This window comes from Gasterosteus aculeatus, chromosome 18 (assembly GCF_964276395.1).
Source record: "Gasterosteus aculeatus chromosome 18, fGasAcu3.hap1.1, whole genome shotgun sequence".
In the NCBI taxonomy this organism is placed as follows: Eukaryota; Metazoa; Chordata; class Actinopteri; order Perciformes; family Gasterosteidae; genus Gasterosteus; species Gasterosteus aculeatus.
In genome coordinates this window covers 7,185,058-7,208,414 of record NC_135706.1, presented here as the reverse complement: position 1 = coordinate 7,208,414, position 23,357 = coordinate 7,185,058, and the positions used below count along the sequence as shown (strand labels likewise).

The 23,357-nt window shown below is 45.2% G+C and overlaps 3 protein-coding genes across 6 annotated transcripts; 2 read left to right on the top strand and 1 right to left on the bottom strand.

The window, feature by feature from the left end:
• The first annotated feature begins 857 nt into the window (after positions 1 to 857).
• On the top strand, positions 858 to 6,070 carry srsf5b (serine and arginine rich splicing factor 5b). Its single transcript, XM_040160034.2, has 9 exons — positions 858 to 1,048; positions 1,329 to 1,502; positions 1,819 to 2,036; positions 2,213 to 2,283; positions 2,375 to 2,512; positions 2,832 to 2,904; positions 4,234 to 4,307; positions 4,449 to 4,556; positions 4,650 to 6,070. Exons 3-9 carry the CDS (start codon positions 1,911 to 1,913, stop codon positions 5,008 to 5,010), a joined length of 951 nt encoding a protein of 316 aa, XP_040015968.1. The 5' UTR covers positions 858 to 1,048; positions 1,329 to 1,502; positions 1,819 to 1,910; the 3' UTR covers positions 5,011 to 6,070.
• slc10a1 (solute carrier family 10 member 1) lies at positions 5,967 to 12,608 on the bottom strand. The gene is made up of 8 exons (XM_040160031.2): positions 12,504 to 12,608; positions 10,279 to 10,489; positions 10,101 to 10,187; positions 9,111 to 9,223; positions 8,605 to 8,806; positions 8,181 to 8,359; positions 7,887 to 8,086; positions 5,967 to 7,741 (listed from the first exon to the last, which is right to left on the bottom strand). The coding sequence occupies exons 2-8, from the start codon at positions 10,477 to 10,479 to the stop codon at positions 7,641 to 7,643; spliced, it is 1,083 nt and encodes a 360-aa protein (XP_040015965.1). The 5' UTR covers positions 10,480 to 10,489; positions 12,504 to 12,608; the 3' UTR covers positions 5,967 to 7,640.
• A 2,536-nt stretch (positions 12,609 to 15,144) lies between these two features.
• Positions 15,145 to 23,192, top strand: max (myc associated factor X). Of its 4 annotated transcripts, none has more exons than XM_040160025.2 (5): positions 15,152 to 15,366; positions 15,644 to 15,670; positions 20,485 to 20,646; positions 21,345 to 21,468; positions 21,781 to 23,192. In XM_040160025.2, exons 1-5 carry the CDS (start codon positions 15,331 to 15,333, stop codon positions 21,966 to 21,968), a joined length of 537 nt encoding a protein of 178 aa, XP_040015959.2. In that variant the 5' UTR covers positions 15,152 to 15,330; the 3' UTR covers positions 21,969 to 23,192. The 4 variants fall into 4 exon arrangements, with proteins under 4 accessions (XP_077949185.1, XP_040015959.2, XP_077949186.1 ...); XM_078093060.1 differs by having other exon boundaries at positions 15,163 to 15,366; positions 20,485 to 20,592; XM_078093059.1 differs by lacking the exon at positions 15,644 to 15,670 and having other exon boundaries at positions 15,145 to 15,366.
• The last annotated feature ends 165 nt before the right edge of the window (positions 23,193 to 23,357 follow it).

Below are 23,357 nucleotides of genomic sequence, written 5' to 3'. Positions count from 1 at the left end.
TACGGTAAACATTTTCATGCTGTAAATTAGGTCAGCTGTCAAGACGTTTCGAGTACTTTTCATCCATCGTTTAAAAAATCCTGAAACATTCGAACCTCTGCACATGACAATTCTGCTTCTGTTCAATTCCAGCTTGAATGAACACACGAACCTTGTTCCTGGCACTGCACAGCCGGCAATAAAAATAACTCAAAAGCTATTCCTGGTCTGCGTCTATAGGCATGCGGTGCGACATTAATCACATTGCACCCATGATACCTTTACCAACTATATATGCCGAGTAGGGTGGTACTCATCCGGTCCATCAATTCAAAACCCACCTTTTACCATTCTGAGGGGAAGTTTACTTGGTCCGTTGTGGTGGCAGTTTAATTTATTTTTTATGACTGATCCTCAGCTGCTTCCTGGAATATGCCTCTGTGTTTTATTTGACTGCGTAATTACCTGTCTGTGAAGCTTTAAAGCCACAGCACATTTGAAATGACTTCCTCTAAACAATTATGTATGATGGAAATGTTTTACTGGCAGAACTTCTAGTTTCTTTTTTATTTGTCCTACTGTTCTGTGATCCATTCTCCCTCCCTATATAACATTACGGTGTATGAGGGTTAGGGTTCAGATTTTGAAACTACACCATTGGTAACGTCATGTTCTTGTTCTGCAGCGTAACACGAAATGTTATCTCCCTTTTTAGCAAAAGTGTACTATACGTGTACTTGTATTCGGGTAAAATGTAAATGATATAATGGATACAATCATATTTTTTACGATAAATGAAAATCCAACCGTTTCGATCCACTGCGCCATCCAGGACGTGTTTTAGTCCTGGACGGATGAATACGTTTTCATTGGGTTTGGAACTGTGAAAAGGTGAGAGACCAACAACATGTCTGGGAATATATATTCCTTAACATTTAACCCAAAGTCTAATAGACAGCATCCACCCAAGGAAGATATTAAATTCAATAATTGTCCAAAACTCGTTGTAAACGATGACTTACTCTACTACGTTCTACAACGGTAAACATGGAGCCCTGTGATCGATGTGGTGAGTGACAAATTTATTTTGCACTTAACCTTAATATTTCAACTGCTTTTTTATTATTTTCTTCATGCCTCATTTTAATGCTGGACACTAACTCTCTCCCTGACATTTCTCTGGATGAGAACACGTTTGTTATCGGAAGACATAATAAATATATGCCGTTCAAGGTCATTTTTGTTATGAATCGTTCAGAATCATCCATTTCACCTAAAGATATGAAGATAAAAAAATCAGCGTAGAGTTCGCTAACAACCACATGGTGGCGGTAATCTCTCCCGAGCAGAAGAAGACGCAAATGAAGAAGAAAAATACGTAGAAGGAGAAGAAGAACGAGGAGGACCATCCTACGTTTACGCCCCCCTCCGTGAACAGCAGAGGATCCATTTTGTTTGATTATTTTTGCGGGTCACTCTCTACATCCTGCAAGGAAAACATCACCACCAGCACCACCTCAAACGTACGTGTTTCCCATTCTAAAAAAACCCAATGTCGTTTCTGTTAAACATGAACATTATCCGCCGCGTGAGCGAGCCGTTAGTTCAAAGCAGCGAGCCGTGCAGCGTCTTGGGTCTCGAGGCCCCGCAGGTTGTTGAGGCCAGCAAGACACAATTTGACACAACAGCGACACAACAATGACACGGGTGTCACGTCCCCCGAAAAACTACTGAATGTCCCCAACGCGTGTCTCTGCCGTGTGTCTCTCATCTCCGTGCCGGCTGACGTCACGCCCGTCAGAGCTATTCATCGAGGGTGCCGTTGCGTCTTGTTCGCAGGTAGCGCCGCCTCCTCCTCCTCCTCCTGCTCCTCCTCCTCCTCCTCCTGCTGCTGCTGCTGCTGCTGCTGCTCCCCCAAGACGACATCAACAATGAGCGGATGTCGTATTTTCATCGGCCGGCTGAGTCCCTCTGCCAGAGAGAAGGACGTGGAGAGATTCTTCAAAGGATACGGCCGCATCCGAGACATCGACCTCAAGAGAGGCTTCGGCTTTGTGGTGAGTCCTCGGTGGGGGGGTGAGTGGGGGGGTCCAAATGGGTCCTGTTCCATTTACTTGCAATATCTCTGGTCTTCTCGGTGAGACGGATGCTGTTGTGCCACAATAAGACGCCCTAAAGGTGACGCGTGACCGTTTGCGGAGCAGAAGGGTCAAGACGTGCTGTTGTGTTGTAGGAGTTTGAGGACCCCAGAGACGCTGAAGATGCTGTTTATGAGCTCGATGGCAAAGAGCTGTGCAGTGAAAGGTAGGACTGTTTTAACGGTTTCCACGGAAATCAGGTTTACCTCTAAAAAAGGAACCCAAACGGGGGGAAAAAGCATTTCCTGTTATTTCAGGGTCACTATTGAGCACGCCCGCGTCCGTCTGCGCGGCGGCCGTGGCAGAGGCGCTGGAGTCGGGGGTGGAGGCGGAGGCGGAGGTGCAGGAGGACGTTTCCCTGATCGCTTTGGCCGCGGCTCCCAGAACAGTCGGAGGTAAAGTTCTTAGGCCACCCGTGTTTTCGCATGTTTTCATGACGTCATTCTAGGATGCACCGTGTGTGGGAAAATGTTAACGAACGTGTTTTTATTTTCCATATCTATTTTCATTTTAAAGTTTTTTAATTTGTTTTGATTTTTGCAGCAGATGTTTAGAAGTGCTCTTGTCCACGCTTCACTTTTTGGGTTCGGTGAAGCAGTTTCATTTAGGATTCCATGAATTAACTACACGCTGAAACTGTCTTGCATCTTTTGTTTTAAGTGAAGTTTTGCTATTGATGAGCAGCCATTGAAAGCTTGATTTTCCCGCTTGCAGCCGAAATCCTCCTCCGATGCGCACTGAGAACCGCCTGATCGTAGAGAATTTGTCCTCTCGAGTCAGCTGGCAGGTTAGTATTGCAACATATTCATAATTAGCGAGTCTCTACAATCTGCTACACCACACATGTTATGGCCTCCAACAATACACACGTACAATTGTAGATTGTCATGCTGCTAAATAACTAAATGATAACTTGTTAATGTGTATTAAAAAAACAGCTATTTTATTGTGACGAGGCCTGAATTGTTTTTTTTAAGAATGTGCTCATATTAAATCTCATGCAGCTATGTAATGACTCAATTGACTATAACAACAAGCAAACACTGAATTTGTTCCTTTTTTTCAAAATTTTAACCAATTCTTCACCCCTTTATTTGCCAGCCTGACTGTTGTGTCATATGGAGCTCGCTTATGGTGGAATTTACCCCTTCTGGGTCCTTCTGTCTGGGTTGAGCCTCTGGCGTCAGTCTGTCCTACTCCTAGTTGACGCCTGCTGGTCATGTGAGCGATCGCTCCACACTAGAGGTGCTGCCGGCCCCCCCTTCACTCGCCCGCAACGCCCCCCGTCGAATGCAGGGGGATGACCGGTGTGTGGCTGAGAGCGAGAGAGAGGAAACAGAGAGTTGGCAGAGAAGGAAAGGAGAGGAAAGAGCGAGAGTCGATGGTGGTGCCGTATTGATCGATGGTTCGTTAATTTGAGGGGCTTCGGGTCGATCGATTACCCCCCTCCCTTCCCCCGCACATCGCGAGAGAGAGAGTGCGAGTTCCTCCCAGGTGCCCATGGATAAAATCTGCTGTTATCCCGAGGTTATGGTGGGCTCGGAGAGCCTGCGGCCCACCCCGAGGGGTTTCGCTCTCAGGTAGTAGTTTCCTCTCTTCCACCCTGTTCACTCTCTTTACCGAGGCAGGGTGCCGAGACCGGGTGGTCCCCGGCATGGAGCCCTGTGCCCTCCTTGCCAGGGACAATGGGGCTCTCAGTGCCAAAGGCTGCCCAAGTGGCACCACTGCAGTTCACTTCATGCAGATGGTGTTCATGTCTCTGTAGTTGTGACGAGTCCAAGAATCTCAAAGCTTTTCACAAATACTTCTTTTGTTGTACCTGTAAACAAATGCTAATGCTAAAATGAATTGGCTCATATCCAAATTGGCAAACATTGTATATTTAGTAAGCTGTTGTATTTCTCTGTTTACTTTCTGCAACCCACACACACACTGTTTAATAACTAAACAGCCAACCAGGTTTTTGGACTCCTCCTCCTTATCTGCAGTACCCTGTGTAGTTCTCTCAGAAAATCTAACCATCTCTCTTTTTGGGTAAATTAGTCCTGTAATGTGTCTCTGCCTGTGCTTGTGTCCTGAGCCTCTCCCCTACGTTGACTGATGTTTACATGTGTAGGACCTGAAAGATTTCATGAGACAAGCTGGAGAGGTGACATTTGCAGACGCACATCGGCCCAAGCTCAACGAAGGGTGAGACCATTCGCTCCCTGGTGGCTGTCCTGGGTGGCACATCAGGCTTATGTCTTGTCATTTGAAGAAGTAGACTATTCAATTCATTACAAATAAGCACATGCACGTTGTAATCGAGGTCCCCTCGTGGTGTTTTCAAAGGGTCGTTGAGTTTGCTTCTGGCAGCGATCTGAAAAATGCCATGGACAAATTGTCTGGAAAAGAAATCAATGGCAGGAAAATCAAGCTCATTGAGGCAACCAGGAAGAGGTGAGCTGCTTTCTATCTCATGCACACACACACACACACACACACACACGCGCGTATGTGATTCCTAATATTAACCTTCTCTTTTATTGTTAGGTCGAGAAGTCGTTCCCGTTCTGACAGCTCCTCTCGCTCCCGGTCCCGCTCTCGTGGTCGCTCGGCGTCTCGCTCCCCAAGGCGTTCCCGGAGCCCCCCCCACAAGCCCCACAACCGCTCCCATTCTCGCTCCCACTCCCGTTCCCGGTCCCGCTCCCGCTCCCACTCCCGGTCCCGGTCCCACTCCCCCAGCAGGTCCCCGGTCGGCGGCTCGTTGTCTCCGGGCTCCAAGTCCAAGGAGGCCGCCAAACGGTTGTCCAAGACGAGCAAATCCGCCACCCCGCCGTCCCCTCCGCCCGCCCAGAGAGCCTCCCGCTCCCGCTCCCGTTCTCGCTCCCCTTCTACCGACAGCCAGCGCTAAGCGCTGCGCTGCCGTTAAATGGAAATCAGCAGCAGAATCAACTTGATTTAAGCCGGATCTGGAACTTCCGTGACCACGCAGACACAAGCTTTTTGTTTCTGTGTGGATTCTCATAATGATCCTGAAGCTTTTCACGTTTTAAAACACACACACATTGTCAGACAGGAACTATTATATTCATTCATATATTTGCTATTATAGGGCGTTAAAGTTAAATACCATGAACGGAAGATATTTGTTCCACGGTCATTTGCCCTGTGTGTGTGTTTACTCCCAGTTCATCCATCGTCTCACAAAAGCTCAAGTGAACCAGCGCCAAGTTTCCCCGTTATTGGCTCCGTAAAGAGGGAATCTGTATTTTTTTTTGTTGGGCAGAACTACAATGCTTTTGATACGTTGTGTGACCACTTTCTTTTTATCGCAATCTGTTTTGTTTTTTGCTTTGTGCTTCGTTTGCGATCTTTTTATCAATTTCCAAGTTATGTCTTTTTTTTGTAGTCTCAACAGCGCGTGTGTGCGTGTGTGTGTGTGTGTGTGTGTGTGTGTACCTGAGGATGCCTGCACGTGGTTTTCGTTTGATCAAACTTTCGAGTTGTACTATTGGCAGTATCAAGAACACTGTACAGATGTGCACAGACAGCACAGTTAAACAGCTGTACAGTAAATCACTGTTAATCTTATTGATTTGACATTTTTTTGTCTTTGACTGTTTAACTTTTATTTTGTTGTAAAATCTTGAATATGAGGTCAACGCATACAAATTATTTAAAAAATGCAGTTTATTCTAGCATTGTAATTACAATTTGTATTTTTTTTGTTTAGATTTGTGTACAGCATTGCTGACTTTTGTTTCTACATAAGTGTATAATGTAATTCCAAGAATGCATGTAGGTATGGTGTCTGTTACTGTGGTTTAAATGAACATGTAGACAAGAGGTAAGGAAATAAATGCAACCTTTTTGTATGTATGGATTTTATTTTCAGTGAAAAATATGGACGTTTCTTATGGTGTAAGGAATACGGTGTATTGAAACAATAAACAATTTTAACTACATCATTACTTAGGCTGCAACAACGAATCGATCAAATTCGATTATTCAAAGCATTGGCAACGAATTTCATTATCGATGCGCGACACGTAAGAGCCCTGAAAGTGTGTCGATGGCATTGTGCGTAATCACCTGTTAACTGTTTGTTTTTTGTGTTGTTGAAGGGAAATACGAGCCAATAGATTGTTCTGTTATTTCTCAAAGGTCACGTGTTCACGAATGGAATCAATGCGTGAACAACGTCAACCAGATTACAGTACCGTAAGTACGCAGGGATCTGGGACTCCCTATTTCCATTCAACATGTGCTTCGCCTGCACCTCCGCCCGCCTACCAGCAGCCAGCCAACACATCGACCTACCAGCCAATGAAGACAGGGGGATTTACGATGCAGGGGCTACTGCCTCATAGAACTACTCGAGTTATGCATCTGAACCTCGACTAGCGGTTTCAGTCACGGTGCACTTTTTCTGGCTATTTCTAGGTTAGGTTTTTTTTTTTTATGTCCCTGGCTTGGTGACGTCCCAGACCTTGTTTTCCGACCTTTTTTTGTCGCATTAAATACTTTAGTTTTCACTTTATTGGGTCTGAATGGGGCTGGACGCTGACACATTGCATGTTGATATTCGTCTGTGTTGCAATACATTTTGAATATCAAACTTCGAATTAGTATTGCGTGTTTGATGCCTCTATGGTTTTGGATTGAATCATTCTACAATGTTTTCTGAATTAATTGGATAGCCATACCGACAAAATCAGCCGCCACAGTCTCAGTTAAAAGTTTTAAATTAATTTTTGAAACTGTTCTGATCTTGAAAAACCTTGTATTTACCAACTGCAAAGGATTAATTTATGAAAAATAACCAATAGTTTTCCCTCTGTGTTGGTGGATTGTGGTGAAAGTGACTCCAGAAGAGGACAAAAAAGAACCGATGCATCAGAAACACATTCAATACTTAAATCAATTCTCCCAACTTGACACCTGACATACTCGACCTTAGACACCTTTCCGCAGGTCAACTCCATCTGTACTCAATTCAATCCCAAAGCCTGAATAAAAGGATAATTGAAAGTCACGGGGGGAATCCCAAGTAAAGATAATTGATTGATGTCTCCGAGGTGTTTAATCCCTTTCGTCCTTAAACTCTTTTGGATCTCGCGGCCCTCGTACCTTATTTCTTTAATAGGTACTCATTTTTATTTATCCTAAAAAGACTTGCCTGTGGAGATATTTTCTTAGGTTTCCAGATTTGGTCCAGCTCCTCCTAGAGCTGAAGAAAAAATGAGCCCATATCCGGAATCCTGCTGTTTGCATGAATGAGGTCTGACTGGAGCTTCAATCCCTGCCTATGCAGCTGGACGGGGACTCGTGACGACTGCTTCTCCTTCTTCATCTCCTCTCAACCCTCCGGGCAAAGCAAGCCACTGATTCTTATGTTGACCTTTTACGTCTACATCTAGTTCATACAGGCTTTTTATTGCAAACAATATAAAGTTCAAATTGGGTTTCACAAAACATCTCAATATAAAAAAGGACTTGGCCTGAAAGGTCCCCGGCTGTCTGTTTCTAGAGTCTTTCTGTTCAGGAAGTGGCGGCGTTGGTGAGTTTAGGTGCTTCTGTCATGCTGTCCCCCTCAGAGGCGTCCTTCAGCCGGTCTTCAGTGTTGGCAGTCTGGTATTTCTCTGTAGGTCACACAGATTATAAACCTAAATCAGACGAACGGTTTAAAACATACACAAGTATTGTATTTACATAGTTACGGTTTGTGTGGTCCTCGCATCGCTTTCTTTTTCTACTGACCCTTCAACACCGCCGGGTCAGTCTCACCTTTCTTTTTGAGTGTGAATCCTTGGTGACACCTGAACACCAAGATGAGCAGCGCCGCCTCCATCCCCTGGAAAAACCCGTAGACCATGGGGAACAGGAACAGGGTGCCAACCAGCTCCCGGGGAAAGGCCAGCTTCAGGATGGTGGTGCACAGCTGGGTGTTCTGGCAGCCTGTTTCCATGGAAACTGTCCTCATCTCCCTGATTCATGAGCCGAGGATGCATAGAAAGGAAAGGCTATTTATTCTCCCACGTGGTCACCGCGGCGCGTTGTGTTTTACGCCGAATAACTCACGATTGGTTTAGTTTGAAAGGCCAGGAGATGAAGTATCCAAAGGCGTAGCCGATGAAGGGCATGAGAGCGCTGATGGCCATGAGGGGACCGGAGAGCACCGTCAGGATTGAGCCCCCGTTGGTGTAGGAGGTCATGATGATGATGCTCACCACAGCTATCATTGTGAAAGAGAGGCCCACCTGAGAACAGCCACACAGGAGACAAATTAGACTCATTGGCCTTTGATTTGGCTCCTTGATACTGAAAACACTGTTGTTTACCCTCCAAAAGCTCCAAATGCCAATCAATTCGCCTCCGTTAAATACTCCCCAAATTGGCTTAATGCCACAGCTGTTTAAAGAAATGAATGAGCCTTTATTGACAATCAAAGGATAAATAAATAAAGAAAAGATTTCTGTCACAACCCTCTCGTGGGTGCACGGACCTTTGTGATGATCTTAGCATACTTTGGCCTGTAGTAGTTGACGAGGACGCCGATGCCGCAGGGTATGAGGGTCATGACCAGCGATATGCTGATCTCGCCGTAGGGGATGGCGGCGTGCAGGTCGAAGCCTCGACAGTAGATGGAGAGCAGCAGCGGCATCGTGCCGAATGCCAACAACGTGGAGCAGGTTGTCATCAAAATGCTGGGGGGAAACACACAGCGGGGGGGTAACTCACTTAATCCCAGCCTGGTGATGGGGGGGGCAGCTAAACAACCGCTACCGGGCCACCATTTATCCTTCAAACTGAATTCATGGGATGTCAAAAAAGCCAGTTGAGAAATACTCTGATTGTTTTGTGCGCCGTGGTTGTGAGTGATTAGTTGTGAGGGTACCAGTACTTTTGTTATTAGTTGGTATTTTTCACACTGTGCTGTTTCTACTTTTACGTAATTAGCACCAAACGGGTGGCTGGCAGTTGGGGGAGGATTGTTGAGCTGGCGTGTACCTGAGGTTCATGTCTCCCTGCAGAGCCAGGGCCAGGATGTTGGAGAGGTTCCCTCCAGGACAGCAGCCGCAGATCAGAACCACCACCGCCCTGATTTCAGTTAGCTGGAACGCCTACGGAGTGAAACAATGTCAATAATACACGGCTCGTATGCCGGAGTGTGTCGCCCATTACTGATTACTGGTGGTGGTGATGCCCAGTAAGTGAGTAAAATGTGGAAAAGTAGGAAACACCAATGCAAGTGAGCGTTGCTTATTATTTCATCCTTTGGAACTTTGAATCTTGTGCATGAATCTTGAATTTTGTCACAATGATCATAATTGTTGTTATTGTCCCTTTTCTCACTTTGTGGCTGTAAGAAATCTGGAGGTTTTTACTGTCTGAGGGAATATGTCCTAAACATTACAGACTCAACTTAATTGTATCCCTTAAAACTAATTGTTCATCCTAGAAATACTCAGATAAGTAGCATCTCATAATCCAGTGCAGTTTAACCAGCAAACGATAATATAAGAAATCAAACACAAGGGGCAAATCTTCATTGAGAGGCTGAATAAACAATATATCAAAATGTATTAAACAATCAAAAAACAGAACTAGATTAGGAGGATACATGCATAACCAAATGCCATTAAATGTGAGAAAATAGATGAAAACAAATATATTTAACGGCATTAATAATGTCATAATCCAGTCTCATAATCCAGTGCAGTTTAACCAGCAAACGATAATATAAGAAATCAAACACAAGGGGCAAATCTTCATTGAGAGGCTGAATAAACAATATATCAAAATGTATTAAACAATCAAAAAACAGAACTAGATTAGGAGGATACATGCATAACCAAATGCCATTAAATGTGAGAAAATAGATGAAAACAAATATATTTAACGGCATTAATAATGTATAAATCAGTAGGATAAGTTGCAGACATTGAGACTGCAGGTGGACTGCAGCCTTTGCCCCCAGTATTGTAAAGGAATACCAACCTGAACTAGACAAAATGCTACTAGTGGCATGACAACATACTGGGACACCACTGCTATGATGAGCCCTTTAGGTCTCAGTATGTGGCGCTGGAAAGAAGGAAAACGAGGCTTTAGTACAGAACTGTCAGCATGATGGTGAAGCCTATTCATAAATGCCGTAGAGATGTAAATGCGTCACCTTGATCCTAGACACCTCCATGGTGCATCCCAGGGAAACCATGGTAATGAAAACGACGACTAGCAGGAGTACGTTGATGACTTTATTCATCTCCGGCGACATTGGGTCATGGAAAGCGGAGCCGTTGGTGGCAGCCGTCGCGTTTAAGGAGACGCTGTGGTTTCCCCATGGAGAACCTGTGAAGTCCGAGGAGTCCGCCATGTCGCAGCAGCTTGGGAGGGGTGATGTGGAAACACAATGTGTTGGACCAAAAGACAGAAAAGGCCCGGCCCCTACAACGGGGATTTAAAATGTTTTCATAGTTTCCACCTATTTATCCATCCATCCTTCCATCCATCCATCGTCAAACCGCTTATCCTGCACACAGGGTCGCGGGGGGGGGCTAGAGTCCATCCCAGCCAACTTCGGGCGATAGACAGGGTACATCCTGGACTGGTCGCCAGCCAATCACAGGGCTACACAGTGACATACAACCATTCACACTCACATTCACACATCTACGGGCAATTTAAAGTTCCCAATTAACCTGATCCCCAGAGCATGTCTTTGGACTGTGGGAGGAAGCCGGAGAACCCGGAGAGAACCCACGCAGACACGGGGAGAACATGCAGACTCCACACAGAAAGGTCACTTGGGGAGTCGAACCCAGGACCTTCCTGCTGTGAGGCGACAGTGCTAACTGCCTCCACCTATTTATGTATAATTAAATAAAGAAACAAAATTGTGCTTTTAAAATGTATTTATACAAAAAGAAGCCTTCCAAATCAGTCACCAAACAGAGGCTGGTCTTAGCTGCTCTCTCGGGGGAAGAAAAAGGCCCAGGCACACTTAGATTGTCCATTACCTGCATTGCCCCATAAACAGAGCTGAGATTTAAGCAGACAGGAGGAGGAAAGGTCCTGCAGAGAGGCTGAGCAGGCTCAAACAGACGTTTCATCCTACGCTCCATCAGCTTACTCAAGTTACTAAGGACGCCCTATAGGCGTGATGAACTGCCTGTAAAGATAGTGCTGTCCGTATTCTTTTTGATACAAAGTCCATTTTCAGTTGCACTTTCGGTGATGGCTGTGTCTATAATACTTTACAACCACACTTTAAAAATTACGAGGGAGATTGCAAATCATGCAATTACTGTGCATTACAGTTATGTACGTCACAGAAAGTGCTGAAAAATATATTAAACTATTCTTCTTGAAATTCCAACCATTATGAGGTCATTCAAATAAGAAAGCAACGGGCACCAGTCCCCGACAGAATTATTGAGATCCCAAGGTCAGATACTTTGATTCAATAAATGACTGCGTACTCCTGTGAACAGGTCACTGTTCTGTTGATAAGCCGCGTTATCTGTCAGGTCATAGTACACACAATATGAGCCCAGCAACCTTTTACATAATGGTAATTTAGCGTTACAGCCTGAAACACTGACAGCTAACAGCTAACAACCGGTATTTTCAAAATATGATTAAATGTCAAGAAAAGGACAAATGCAATAACCTAAAAGTACTAAAGAAAAAACTTCATAGAAACATGTGATATTCCAATTATAAATATATGTATGTTTGTTCAGCACATACTGATAGACCAGCTTCCCTACATGCAAAGAAATGGCAGCACTTCACTTTATCCTTCATAAGCTGAATACAAACATCTGAGCATTTTATAGTATAGTAGCTTCCAACAAATATATGTGTTAGTTGAGGCCAGTACTTATCAGCCATTGTGACTTTTCCTACAAAGACACATTATGTTTCATTGCAACTGTATTTCCCCCCATAGAGTTATGACTTTACTCTTGTTTCATATTTATATTTTCCAACCTAAAACATATATTTCCGCAGCAAGTCACTTAAATGACACACACACATTGTTTGCTCGCTCCAAACCTTCCTGTTCTTTGTGCTTAGATTAAAACCACCACATCCTCCCGACTGGCATGCTCGCATGCTGTGTGCAGACAAATTGCCTCTCACGTTAATTTTGCACCCATAAAATCTTAATCAGAAAACAAGAGCCCACGGCTTCATAAATGTGTCATTCAACTGCGTATTGACTTCTCGATCGCCGGGGTGAAGGTGAGAATTGCACACCTATTCTTGGAGATCAGCTTGAATAAAAAAGAAGAAGCCCGAGAGGATTCACCAGAAGCAAAACACTTACCTCTGTTTAAAGTGTGAAACCGACAGATTTGTTTACAGCCATTGTTTCATAAATAGTGTCTTTACCTTTGGGGACAGAGGTTCCTGTGCTCTTCACTGCTGCGCCAAATCTACTCAGTCTGTGTTTGCGGGCTCTTTTCTATCAATCATAAATGACACGTGGAGGCTACAAGTCACCCAGATGTGCCATCTAGTGCAACTGTTGACTTGTGCACCGTGAGCACTAAATGAGAAAAACTGCAGTAATGTTTCACCTTATTCAATATCAGTTAGATGGTAGAAAGTCTCTCTCGCACACAGAGGCAGATCATCCGCATCATCTGATAAATGCAAATGTTTATCAGTCATTTTTCAGAATCTCGTGGTGCCTTAAATGATGGTCTACATCAGAGGTGTCAACGGGCCGCTAGTTGGTCCAGCTCAGCCCGCTGGATGAGTTTGCTTGCGTGAGAATTACAGAAAGACACAAATTGCATTTCTATAAAAGTAGCTGCTATTCCTAATCAGCAGACTGGGGGTCTGCATGAGTGAGCGCATGCCACAGACTTACTGTGAGAAGCGCTCTGAGATCGGTCATGCCGTGACTCCCCACAGCCGGACCAATGAAATAACATATTCATTTTAAAATATACTTTAAATATATTGTTTAGCCTGTCAGAAGCCTTTCAGAGAATTTACATAGATCTGTGATATTAAAAAAAGAGAATGCAGACTTTATATGATTATCTCTTGTGAAGCTTTGTGCATTTTGCAAATGATCAGTGGAGAGCCCGTGAGCGTCTCATCAAAAACCCCTTTGAGTCCTCTCTGTTTGATCTGTTCACCTCACAGACAAACGTCTACAAGACCTTCTAGCAGCCTCAAGAGGCTGCAAATATCATCGCACGCCACAATAGAAAGTGGCACGTAACAGCAGATTGAGAGGTGTAAACGACAGTTTTGGGGGTAACTAGTTATAGAAATATCCTCTGCTCTTGGTTAATAAATGATGCAGTGAAAGAGGAGGCCAGAAATGTCCCCAGAGCAACAGAAACACTAGAGGCTTTGCTTTCGCCACAGTACCAACTCTGCACACGATGCCGAACAATGGGCAGTACACAGATTATTTCTTTAAAGCTAACGCCATAGTTTCTGATAGCTTTCCCTTTGCTGCGTAGTCCTGCCGTCGCTAAGCAGGCTGCAAAACCTCTCTGCGGAGTTGAGAAAAGTGTGAAAAGTGAACTTCCCATGAGCACTGAAAGGCCTCTCTGTTTTCAGAGTATAATTGAAAGTATAATTTGTACCCAAATGCAGTACTTGAGGAAATTGACTTGGTAACATTCCACCACATGTGGATTTATAGAGCAGATCATTCAAGAAGAACCATTAACAGTAAAATAAAGTTTTAAATTGGTGCGAGGCAGATCTTCAGTGTGTATCCACTGTCACGTCAACCAATCAGCTGCAAAAAGGCCCAAGCCTGAACATTTCCCATCAACCTGCATAAGATATGTGTGCTGGTAACATTAGTGACGTACCTGGGAGCCGGGGTCGAAAGAGGCAAATACAGAAATACAGAACAAATATGTTTCACAATCCCGTTACTACCTTCCCTGCCCCGGCCGCAACTAATCACTGCCTGAGCTCCCTGCAGCTTGAATAATATTGGCTGAAACTCAGGCCGAGAGGGGGGGGGGATAACATTGAGGTTGAGGCGAGACGGCCAATATAAAAAATCTTGGTTCTTGTTTTTCTCATTGGCATATATTTTTTGTGACATTACCCATCCCTAGAGGTAATTGCAAATGCAATCGTAGCGCACAAATGCATATAGATGCTTTCTTGATGGTATTCATGGAGGCAGAGGGACGTCACTCAGCGGATGCATTATTAAAAGCCTGGCCTTATTCATCCTTTACATAGACTTTACTGCTCCAGACCATGTTTCTGGGTGACCCTGTTTGCAGGACAAGTTTATAAAATGGTACATGGGGTGAAAAATTGGCAGGGGGCTAGATTCAGAGGTCAAACTGATGGGGGGGGGGGGGCATAAGTGGTCCTAGAAGTTGGAAAAAGAGAAGGTAGGACGAAGGCAGGTCTAAAGCCCCATATTGGACACGGAGGCCAGGGTGTCGCCCGCAGCTGCTGTGGCCTCTTGACCTGCTGGGGGGGGGCTTCCAATTTTTTCAATACATTTGCTGATCCACTGTTGCAGCGCACAATAATCCACAGTGTAAGCTCCTTACAGCACAATTTAGTGAAAAAAATAAGCACCACAGCAGATTATTTGCAATGTGTTCTGACATGTTTTTCTCCACCAGGACATGGAAATAAAATAATCTAAAATAAAAAAAAATGTGTTGTGTAAAATATATATATATTTATACGTGTATGCCGGTGTGTGTGTGTGTGTGTGTGTGTGTGTGTGATATATATATACAAATATATACTCTTACAGCAATTCCCATAATGCTCCTCTAGGGAGAGACGCTGTGACGTCATGTTCGGGATTAATGCCTTCTGGATAGTGTAGAGTATAAATAAGAATGGCCTTCTATTTTGATAGTATCAAAGAACGTTCTAATATTTGAACCGCTCGTGGCTTGATGAATATCTCTCTTTGCGAAGTTATTTGACTTCAAATATCCTTCAGAAACGTACAATTTCTGAAAGAATCGACGGAAGAAATAGCTTGAGAAACTACATTTCCCACCCCCCGGGGAGGCTGCGCACCCGCGCTGCGCAGTGGCCTCTGCGTGCGGTGAGGGCAGTCACGTGCAATCCTCCTCAGTCCTGTCCAAACAGAACGTGAGCGTTAACCAGTCTGCCTGCTAGAGCGCCGGTCGGTGCTAAACCGATTCATGTTGTTTTTTTAGCCACTTGTCCCTTTTAAAGTAGACTATTGTATCGAAGAATGAGTGATAACGACGATATCGAAGTCGATAGTGACGTGAGTATGACCACGCTTGTCTTTTTACCGATGTTATTTTGCTAGCTTACGATTTAACGTTAGCCGACCTAGCGGCTCAGCTAACGTTAGCTACCCATACGCCTGCTAGCCTCTCTGTTTTAAGTGTTTTTTGTCGGGATCCTACTCCGCACTATCCTTTCTTGCCTTGTAGCATTATAAACCTACCAAGTTTGACCTTATAGTGACGTCAGCGTGGCAGTACGATTTGCTGAACAATTATGGCTACAATTGTACTTTTTGTTCTGTTTCTTTGCAGGAAGACTCACCGAGATATCACTGTGTGGTGCGTAATGCTGGGGGATTTTTTTTTCCAATGTCGAAAAATGTTTCACTGTTGTAAAGTTTATTCATCCATCACATTCTGCTTATTTTATTGGTATTTAATCGACTGCTAGGCCTACATCGTGGAGGTTGGTGTACTTATTTCTGCCTCGTGGCGGACCTACATTTATTCTAACCCGTGTGTGTGTGTGTGTGTGTGTGCACGTCATTTTCTGGGGCTTTGAACTATGGTGCAATCGTACATTTTGACGTTGCGATTATTCCTCTGCATCGGCGTTCTGCACTGCAGGGTTTCCCCCATCCCGTCTGTCCGCGGCCGTAGAGAGACGATGGCACGACGTCTATATTTAGACCAAAGCTTTATCCCGCTACAAATTGTTGCGTGTTTTATACCCCCCCCCCCCCCCCTTTAATACATAGCTTTCCGTGATCGGTGTTAGTCCGATAGTCAGTCCGAGTCTCCCTTCCCAAGCCCCCCCAGCGGTTCACCACGGGGGTCCGCTCGTGATCAGTGTGCCTTTTGGGGGGTTTTTTTTCCCCTCTTTGCAAATTACACATCTAGGTCATCTCCATACAGAGAGATCCGTTTGCATCTGTGCTGCATTCAACACCACGATGATGATGATGATGATGATACAGTGGTGAAGGTGTAGGGGGGGGGGGGTGGAGCGCAGCCGCTCCTGCATCTCGGACGAGTGGTAGGGGGGGTTGGGTGGTGTTAGTGGGGGGGATGTTTTCCTGTGTTGCACAGCCAGTGATTAGAGCCATCTTCTCCCTACAGGCCACCAAAGGGTTGGCAGCCTCAATGAATGACGTACAGCCGCATCACAGAGAGAGAGAACATAACAATGCACAGGCTGCACACCCCCCCCCCCCCCACCCAGATTACCAGAAGGGGAGAACAGAAAGACAATCGGAGATCGATTCCATTTTGAGAAAATACATTAGTGGTATATTTGGCTCAGGCCATTCCCCTTTGCTTCCTCGCAGAGCCATGTGAGAAACTCCAACCTGATTTTAGTTCATCATTTGAGTCAGTTGCTTCCATCTTGTCCTAAATGGTTGTGTAAAGAGTTCTAATACCTGCCAGTATACAAATACAGCTGAATTTGGGAAATGATTAATAGCTTTGACTGCTGCCTGTTAAATTACACTTTTGATTTAAAAACGAGGCGTCATTCAGCTGAGCGTTGAAGAAAGGATGTGAATCCCTGAGGGTGTGGCAGATATTGTTTTCTATATGGTGGGTCTTTGTTTGTGAGATAATATACCGAGGGCCAGCCTTATGACACGTAATGCTAAAGTTTGGAGGTGATGGACACAAAATGAACAGGCAACAGTTTACGTAGTTGATTAAATTGTTAAGAAAAAAAATCTGCAATTCCCGGGATTGATTTTCAAATTTGAGGATTGTTTTTTAATATTGTTGCACATTCTAAATCACTTGAACCAACCAAGACTGAAACGCGTCACCGTGGATTCTCAGAACGTGTGATAGACCGTTTACACTCTGAGCTAAATTGAAGTAAAAGCAAACCGCTCGTCGTTGCAGCTCAATGTGGAATCAATCTTCACGGGCGAAGAACAGGGGCTTTTGATTTCATGCCGCAGTCTTTTTATTTTTGCAACAGGGGCGGCATTCGCCCGCTGCAGTTTCTGGTTTATTGGTGTGTCTGCGGTTATCGGCAGAGGACGATTGTTGTTTTTCCATGCAAGCCACCCGCCCCAAAACGTCTGCTTGCTTCCACGCAGAAAGCCGGCGAGTTGGTCATCAGCACCAAAGAAGCAGGCAGCTACCAGCTCCTCCACCCGGCACCCGTTATGTAAGACGTCGTGGTCGGGTATGAATGGAGCGGAGGGGGCGGCCCTGCTGCCGTGTCCTGTCCGGCGGGTGGCTAAAGCTACCGTTTTTACGATGAACTGATAATGGTGGTTCTCAGGTAACTGGACACCTGTTTTTTGCGCAGGCTTGAACCACGTAGCACAACTTGGTTTTAATGAACCGGTTTGTTTGTCATCAAGTGAGCTGGAATGAAATAGTATCTAAATTAGTCAACCTTTGTTGGCCGTTGCTCCATCAATTTAACTCACATTTCTGTCTGGTTAGTATATTTGTCCATCAGAAAATGTAGCCTGTATTGATATTATTGAATGTATAACGATTACATATTTTATCCATATGGTTAAACCGCTGCGATCCGGATGCGTCTAGTCTTCTGATCCCTGCAGTCATACAGAATCTACTGTTCTGTCCTCTTCCATTTAAGAGTATCATTTACATCACAGGAGCATATAGAGGTGGCAGACCTTCTCTAAACACACTTTCGACATCTGTAGGGGGGGGGGAGTAAAATGGCACGTGGCTTTCCTTGTAGAATAGTTTTAAACGAGATTATTGTGGGATTCAACCACAACGTTGAAAGGTTCAAAGAATTGATATCTGGAAGAAGCATATTACGTGTTCACATGGAGTCCCCCACGGCACTTTAATGTCCATAATTGCAAAATAATTATACACAGAGCAGCTCCAGAGAGTAGTGTTTAAATACATCCCAGGATCTTAATTACAAATATTAATGATACAAATTACAGTCTTTAGTGTTACAGGTTGTCAGCAACATGAAATCTAACCGGAAGATGTGATTGATGAAAAGTTCCCTCAAACCTGGGGTCGGAAATGCAAACAAACTATAGATACAAAAATATATATATATGTATGTGTGTACATCTAACTTCACATATTTACAAAAAACCCTTACCCTAATTTAAAAAATATATATATTATGATTGGTATTTAAACTTCAGTTGCAGGAATCAGCCTCGTCTTCCCTGTAAACCGAAACCATCCGTATCACCGTATCGTCTACTGGCACATGCCAATCATGCCCGTCATGTGTTTGTGTGCGTGCACGGAGGGAGTGGAGCCTCGTCCCCTCTGTGGCTTTGTGTATGAAACCATGGCAGTCGGACTACGTCATGTTTTGATAACGTGATTTTTATCATGGTTTCGGTTTCCCTTGCGAGGCATCTGGTGGGATCAGTTGTTATCGAGCGCCACGTTGCTCAGTGAGAACTTGCGTTTGGTCACGCGCAACGCGCCGCCCTTCCCACCAAGCGCGCAGCACGCGGCGGGCTTGTCTTGACCTGCGTGTTGTCTCGCTTGTGGCTTCTTCTTTCTCTAAATGAGTCACGTGACACCGACGTGACTTCTGCTTTGTCTCCCTTCGACTGCTGATCTCAAAGTCAGGGCTTCGCTTTGTCGGAGGCGCGTGAAGCGTGATGATGGGTCGAGCTTGCGCAGGCTTTGATTGGCCGTTGGACTTAATGTCTCTTGGGCCTGGTGACAGCCTGGATTAAGCCCGGAATCACATGTGATTGGAGGCCGGGGCGGCTTGGCCTAAAAACAGGTCGGACGACGGGCAGCAAACTGATCTCCCGGCTGCCTCAGGTCATGTGATCACGGCAGCCATCTTGTGCATTTACAGTCTAATTACAATTCAAATGTGTGTGGCTGAATTTTGTAGCCCGTCAGGCGCCGTTAGATGAGCCGTGGCATTTTAATTGGGGACGTATACAATAAGGGTTTGGTTGCAAACCGCTGGCTGAAATCCCATTGGACAGTGTGGCTGTTGTAATATGAATAAGGCGGCGCTGCACTTCTCAGCAGCCTTCAACTAAACGGCACAAGTTCTGCTCTTTGATTCACTCTGGATGTCCTGGTCTCTCCCCATCTGAGGCCGCTCCTGCAGTGAAGGAGGAGCTCAAATGTAATGGTGGGGGTGGGGGAGGGTAGTTCTCACTAGGGGGCCGTAAGACAAAAAGGCCACAGGATAGAGGCCCATGTAACTCTCAATTTGAATTGATTGTTTTGGTTTTACCTCGGTGGTCGACTGCTGTCAATCGTCCTTCTCCCTGGCGGTTTGTTTGTTGGGATGAACCCAAAGCGAAGCGCTACTTGGAGCCCACGCAGTCCGGCCAAGCAGCATGTGATTAGTTTGAATAACACCACGGTGTCACATTAATTACACAACTCTTTCATTACACATATTTCGGCCAATTCCCGGTGTATCCTCATTATTATAATTGGGTTGTGTTCTTTAGTTGGAATACAGAATTTTTTTTATGGTTTCTGAAACTTTTTGTTTAACCGGATTCAGTTTTCAATATTTTCTTGTTTTCAATCTCAAGATGACTGAGAACATAAAATATCCGGCAGGTTTCAACAGCCTGTATTGTCTTTAGACGGTTCTGCTGCTGTAAAAATGTAGTTTATATATTAGACACTTTCTAATCTATTTACGGACTATATACAAGATGGTTATTTTCTGTCCTTTGTGAAGTGGTTTGCAAGGTCTAACCGCAACCATCACTACTGACACAAGAGCTGGAGTTCTCACGTATGTGAAGGCTTCATGTAAATAAAATCTGTCCTCAGAGCGTTCTTTAATGTTCAAGTTGTTCGTTTAAATCAAATATAACCCAACCAAGAATAATGACCGTACAAATGTTTTGTTAAAGTTAATCTGGCAGAAATTAGGGTTAGATCTTTGTTTTCCTGTCGTGTTTACACCATTTCTGTTTGACCATTCTTCAGTATTATTTGTTTAAGCAATTTAGCAATTAAAAATAATCTGCAGAGAATCAATAATGAAAATGACCCCCTTTGACACAACTGCAGCGGCGTTTTCGTCGCCATGACGGCAGCAGAGCCGTTTGTGCAGGCGGACCGGGGGGGGGCCTCGCCCCCCCTCGCCGTCCTCCACCCACACTGCTCTGCTGCGCGGGCTAAAGGCTGTGTGGCTCTTGTCATTGCAGGCAGACAAACGGGCACACCACAATGCCCTGGAGCGCAAACGTAGGGACCACATCAAAGACAGCTTTCACAGCCTTCGGGACTCTGTCCCCGCCCTGCAGGGAGAAAAGGTTGGTAAAGCTCAGCCTGCAAGTCCTCCAGGCACACGATGTTCAGGCTCCCATGTAAGGAAATTTTGAACTTTTGACCATGTGTGTTCTGAAAGGTGAAGTATTATGTGTTGTTGTACTGCAGAGGCTGCGTGGGGGACGAGTGCGTTTTGTGTTGTGATTTCTTTGTCTTTATAGTGTTTGTGTGTGTTTGTGCATGCGTGTGTGTCAGTGGAGAGAAATGGCACTGGGAGGAGGGAAGATGGCGGGCGAGTGCAGATTGGCAGCAGCGAGACGGCGACGCGGTCTAAATACTTGGACCGGCGTCAACAAGTTATGAGGACATTTGGAGAGCTGGCTCAGTAACGCGGGAACACACCAGTCCTCCCCTTGACACCGCTTCATGGCTCCCACGGCGGGACTCATGGGATGACGTGAGGGGAACGTCTGTGCTCTTTTCCTCAATAGTTTCCTCACATGGCCGGAGGCGGAGTTTGAGCTGAACGGATTCAGGGGCCAAAGTACAAACCTCACTTTAGTCCATGAGGGAGGCCCTTCTTACTTAATCAATAAGAGCCGGAGCGAGGCGCCTCGTTTCCTCATAAAAATGTCGCCGTCCAGCCTCCAGGTGCCTTTTCTCTCCGGGTTGATTCGGTCTGCAGTACAACGAAAAGAGAGCGAATGTCTGCGCGTGAAGGTGTGACGTGAGACTCCGCAAAATGTCGTCACTGCTTCACTTCTGCACGTGTCACTAACAAGCGTCTACCAAACAGGCGTCGAGAGCTCAGATCCTAGACAAAGCCACAGAGTACATCCAATACATGAGGCGAAAAAATCACACGCACCAGCAGGACATCGACGACCTGAAGAGGCAGAACGCGCTGCTGGAGCAGCAAGGTAACAAAGCTCGACGGGTTCACACCAATAACACCTTCCGCCTTCTGTTAACCGAGCAGTACTCCGAGGTTTGGGGCAAATTCCATATTTGTAGCCTGCTGATAGTCGCCAATGTCCTCTTTGGAACATATGCCACACACTGTTATTTAAATTGTTACGCTTAAACTGTTTATGCCACTAATTGATTGATAGGGAAAAAGCAAATGTGACCTCCGGCCAGAATATTTCTTCCCCCACCATCGTTTTGAAACCCTTCCTTTTGCTCACCGACCTCGTCTCCCCCCCGTTGGTTCCCGTGGTGTCGCCGCGCAGTCCGCGCTCTGGAGAAGGTGAAGGGCTCCGCCCAGCTCCAGGCCAGCTACTCCTCGTCTGACAGCAGCCTGTACACCAACCCCAAGGGCAGCGCCGTGTCGGCGTTCGACGGGGGCTCCGACTCCAGCTCCGAGTCGGAGGCCGAGGAGCCGCCCAACAGGAAGAAGCTGCGCGTGGAGGCCAGCTAGACGGCGCCGGATTGAGGCGGTTCCCTCCCTCCCGCGTGCCATCAGCAACCACCTCCAGCGCCCCCCCCCCCCGCCGTACGTGGCTTGGCTGACACTGGAGACTCCCCGCTAACATCCTCACACCAAACCATTGTTTCTCGCCCCAGAACAGCAGGGTGGCGGATGACCGCTTCAACCAATTTAGAGAGCTTCAGGTTGTCGTCTCCCCCTCCCCTCGCTCGCCTCCCCTCTTTTAATTTGGTTCTCCTTCATTGCTACCCCCCCCCCAACATCTACAATCTAAAGCCCAGAAAGAGGCAGCTCGGCTATTTAAGGACTTGGTGCTTTTCTTTGTACCCTCAAAAAAGCTCCTCCTCCTCCCCAGGTTTTTTAAGGGGGGGCGGTGCTCCTACGTACTCAAAGCACTGCTATATTGCTTCTTTTTTGTTATTCTTGATGAAATAAAAAAATCAGTTCAGAATTTACACACATACGTAGATAAATTGTCCAAGAGAAGTTTACCTTTTTAAAAACGAGAAATGAATTTGTAGCTTTTTCCACTAAAGAATGTGAAGACGCTTTGAAGCAAATGTTAGTGAAACCCACCTCAGGCCCCCTGGATTGCAGACGAATTCTGCCTGACACGTGATCACAGGATTAAAATTAAAAAAAAGAAAACATGACTCCTTTTGTTGAAATTGATGTTTTGAAGCAGAATATTCCTAAACTTGTATCGTATTTTGTCCTTTAGCTTGAAGTAGTGATGACTTTAGGTGGCTGAATACGTTAGGCATCTCGTTCTATATATTATTCAAATGCATTGATTGGATGTTTAAGTTCTAAAGTATGTTATGCATTTTTTAGTAATCTCACGAGTCATGGAAAAGGCCAATTTAACACATGTAGTTTTCCTTGAAATAGGTATTGAATGTCCAACAGTAGCTCCCGTGGTTTGCAGTACGAGGAGGCAAAATAATTTCCTGTCGATGTGTCGTGCTTTACACAGTAAAAGTCAATGTTGCTGAATCCCCACCCCGCCCCCAAGGAAAAAAAGGAAGCATTTTGCGTCTCTAGGAAACATGTGTATTTATATTGTTTCCATTTGAGGATATAATTAGTGATAGTTATTTGTTCGTTCCATTCCATGGAGATTACAAGTATGTTGTACATACTGCCATCAATTGTCTTGCAAGTTAAGGCCTACCTTTACTATGAGACTATAAAATAAACTATTTTATCCTTTAACGTGCTCCTTGTGGTCATTTAGCTGCAGAAGAACACAATCGGGTCGTCAGCTTTCTTCCCTCCAACCTAAAGCTTTCAGGAGGCAAACGCGACTTGCTGGTTCATTAGTTCCAGCGATGCTGACAAGTGTCTAGAATTAAGGCCAAGAACAAAACGTCCTTTCCT

Coding starts and splice junctions, on each gene's coding strand:
- srsf5b (XM_040160034.2), top strand. CDS start 1,911: ATGAGCGGATGTCGTATTTTCATCGGCCGGCTGAGTCCCTCTGCCAGA. Junction 2,037..2,212: donor AGAGAGGCTTCGGCTTTGTG/GTGAGTCCTCGG, acceptor GTTGTGTTGTAG/GAGTTTGAGGACCCCAGAGA. Junction 4,557..4,649: donor ATTGAGGCAACCAGGAAGAG/GTGAGCTGCTTT, acceptor TTTTATTGTTAG/GTCGAGAAGTCGTTCCCGTT.
- slc10a1 (XM_040160031.2), bottom strand. CDS start 10,479: ATGGCGGACTCCTCGGACTTCACAGGTTCTCCATGGGGAAACCACAGC. Junction 8,360..8,604: donor ATGCTAAGATCATCACAAAG/GTCCGTGCACCC, acceptor GGCTGTTCTCAG/GTGGGCCTCTCTTTCACAAT. Junction 7,742..7,886: donor ATTCACACTCAAAAAGAAAG/GTGAGACTGACC, acceptor TGTGACCTACAG/AGAAATACCAGACTGCCAAC.
- max (XM_040160025.2), top strand. CDS start 15,331: ATGAGTGATAACGACGATATCGAAGTCGATAGTGAC. Junction 20,647..21,344: donor CACGATGTTCAGGCTCCCAT/GTAAGGAAATTT, acceptor TCTACCAAACAG/GCGTCGAGAGCTCAGATCCT. Junction 21,469..21,780: donor CGCGCTGCTGGAGCAGCAAG/GTAACAAAGCTC, acceptor GTCGCCGCGCAG/TCCGCGCTCTGGAGAAGGTG.